The 2,872-nt window shown below is 42.2% G+C and overlaps 1 protein-coding gene across 1 annotated transcript; it reads left to right on the top strand.

Moving 5' to 3' along the window:
- The first annotated feature begins 1,723 nt into the window (after window positions 1-1,723).
- On the top strand, window positions 1,724-2,872 carry LOC144652083 (uncharacterized). The gene is made up of 2 exons (XM_078512117.1): window positions 1,724-2,773; window positions 2,857-2,872. Exons 1-2 carry the CDS (start codon window positions 2,133-2,135, stop codon window positions 2,870-2,872), a joined length of 657 nt encoding a protein of 218 aa, XP_078368243.1. The 5' UTR covers window positions 1,724-2,132.

Here is a 2,872-nt window from a genome sequence, read left to right on the forward strand (position 1 = left end):
TGAAACAAGGTCGCAATGAATATAAATCCAGTCTACCCCTCTCGTCAAGTTTGGCACATGATCGCCAACGTTGTTCGTGTCGTTCAAGATTTTTTTTTCAAATCCAATAAGCTCTGAAAAATCACCTGCGCTTAAATCAAGCTCGTAATCGTTGGCAATCAAAATTGTGACCCGGTATGTCGTGGTATAAAAATAAAGTTCAAAAATGTTTTTTGAATCATCAGTTTTTCCTGTTAGAGTTTGAAAAGCGTCGTTCAGGTCTTTATAATCATACATTCCATCAGGAATGGTAACATCAATCCAGTCTGAGTCACTTTTTTTCTTCCATTTAAATTTGTTATTGTTATATTTTTCTGAAACATTATACCAAGAATAGCTCATTGTTACAAGCTCGTTCATTGCCGCTTTGTACCTTTTTGAAGGGTCCAAAACGATCGGGGGAGTAAAGTGAATTTTAAAGTCATGAGGTTCATTTCTTGCATCACTCTTTTTCGCAATCGCGGAGTTGAGCAAAAGGTTAAGATGTTTCATCTTATATACTTATGTAAAATTTTTTTTGCTTCTTCTGTTGACAGCACTTTCTGTTTCGTTAACATTTGCAGCAATAAAATTACTTGACTTCGCAACTTTTTCGAAGTGTTTCCTGCATCAATTGACCCGAGGCTTATATGAAGTCTGTCAACAAGGTCGTTAACATCAACAACACCGCTCCCCTCTTGATCCGGGGGTTCTTTTTCGAAAACTGAAGAAGATTTTGCTTTCTTTTCCCCCCTTCTTTCATAAATTTCGTCTCGGGCTTTTTTTATTTCTGGCATAGTGTAACCGTGATATTTTGATTTTGGGCTTTTCACGACATAGCCGGGGTTGTCTTTATTTTTCGTTAACATGCTGTTCAGCACCTGCAAATCAGTTGATTCTGATCCCTGAATTCCTGGGTTTTGTGGTGTCCCCCATTTGGCGCGTTCAACTGACTGAGACAAGTCTTGCGAGGGGGTAGCATCTCCATTTTTTGCATCATCATCACCTTCTGCATCATCATCATCATCATCTTCCTTTTCCGCAAGAGGTGGGGCTGGTGATGATGTTAATGGTGGTGATGATGTTGGAGTTTCGTCTTCGAAATCTTGGTCAGATTCCACCATCGAATAGTCAGGCACTTCTGGTGACGGCGGCGGAGTTGTCGGGGGCGTTTCTTCATCTAGCATAAAATTTTCACCAAAAGGGTAGTTAAAGTCAAAATCATCCATGTTATAGTCTGGCCCTTCTTCAGCATCAGTTTTTTTTCGTTCATCCGTTTGCGCTGTAAAGGCGCGGTCAAACCTTCGTGTCAGCGGTTTAAACAGCTCCTCACCTGAAAGCTGTCCAAATTTTTTTTCAATCGCTTTGTTTTTTATCGCAGCAAGTATTTTGGCATTTTGGCGCTCAACCTCGGACTTTTCAGCAAGTGTTTGCCATTTTTTCATCGACATCTTTTCAAGTATATATATAATCAACGAAAAAATGAAGATCCCAAATTACGATCCTGAGTTTTATTCGCAAAGTGCTTTCAAACAGGGGCATACAAGCATGCCATCTGACACTTTTCGCATGCTTATTTGTGGTCCAAGCAACTCTGGAAAAACAAACACTCTTTTACACATGCTTTATGAGCTTTTGGTTTACGACAAAATTTATCTTTGTGCAAAAAATCTTCATCAAGAAAAATATCAGTTGATTCTTGACGATTTTGAAAAAAGAGTCAATCCTGAAACTGGTTATGAAGTTATCGAGGCAAACAACACCGTTATTCCCCTTGAAGAACTCACAGATGACAACCAAAAAATTGTCATATTTGACGACATGGTTTGTGAAAGCAATCAAAACGAAATCATCAATTACTTTATAAACGGAAGGCATCGTCAATGCAGCGTCATTTATCTTTCTCAATGTTTTTTCAAAGTGCCGAAAAATATTCGTGATAATTGCAGCCATTTTTGTATTTTTTCCTTTCTTCCAAGAGAAAATAATCGTATTGCAGATGAGCTTGGCATAGACAGAAATCAGCTTAATCAGGCAACAGCAACAAAATTCTCTTTTTTGTATCACGACAGGCCAAAAAAAACTACGAAAAAAAATTTTGACGAATATATATAATGGGTGCTTTCAACGGAGACACAGGTCATCCTTCAGACAGCTCTTCAACAACTGGCCCTCCCGGCCCCCCTGGCCCAAGAGGTTCGATTGGCCCTGCTGGGCATAAAGGCGACACTGGCCCCCAAGGCCCCCAAGGTCCTACTGGTCCTGCTGGTCCACAAGGTTCTCGCGGTCCTACTGGCCCCGCTGGCCCGAAAGGCGACACTGGTCCTCAAGGTCCCCAAGGCCCAACTGGCTCAAGAGGTTTCGTTGGTCAAAAAGGCGATAAAGGTGACAGCGGCCCAACTGGCTCTACTGGTCCTGCTGGTCCACAAGGGCCCCAAGGTGCAACTGGCTCTGCTGGCCCCGTCGGTGCAACTGGTCCTGCTGGCCCTGCGGGTCCAAAAGGTGAAACAGGTCCAACTGGTCCCGCTGGTGCCACAGGGCCTGCTGGGCATACTGGGCCTGCTGGAACAAAAGGGCCAAAAGGAGATGCAGGCCCAACTGGTCCTGCTGGTCCACAAGGTCCCGCTGGCCCAAAAGGTGACCCTGGACAAATGGGTGTTGTTAATCAAAATTTGGTAATGAACGACCATTCAATAAAACAGCTTGCAAATCCTGTCGGAGACCAAGACGCTGTAAACTTAGTTTCAATGCAAAAGTATGTTTCAACTCACTCAATTTCTTCAGGAGTAAACGAAAATTTGTTTTCACATTTGTTTTTTTCTGCATCTTCTTTTCAAGGTGTTACAAATGTTAA

This window comes from Oculina patagonica, chromosome 4, assembly GCF_052425735.1.
Source record: "Oculina patagonica isolate OP01 chromosome 4, crgOcupat, whole genome shotgun sequence".
Lineage (NCBI taxonomy): Eukaryota > Metazoa > Cnidaria > Anthozoa > Scleractinia > Oculinidae > Oculina > Oculina patagonica.

Bases quoted from the DNA above. Each gene is read 5' to 3' on its own strand.
- LOC144652083 (XM_078512117.1), top strand. From the start codon at position 2,133: ATGGGTGCTTTCAACGGAGACACAGGTCATCCTTCAGACAGCTCTTCA.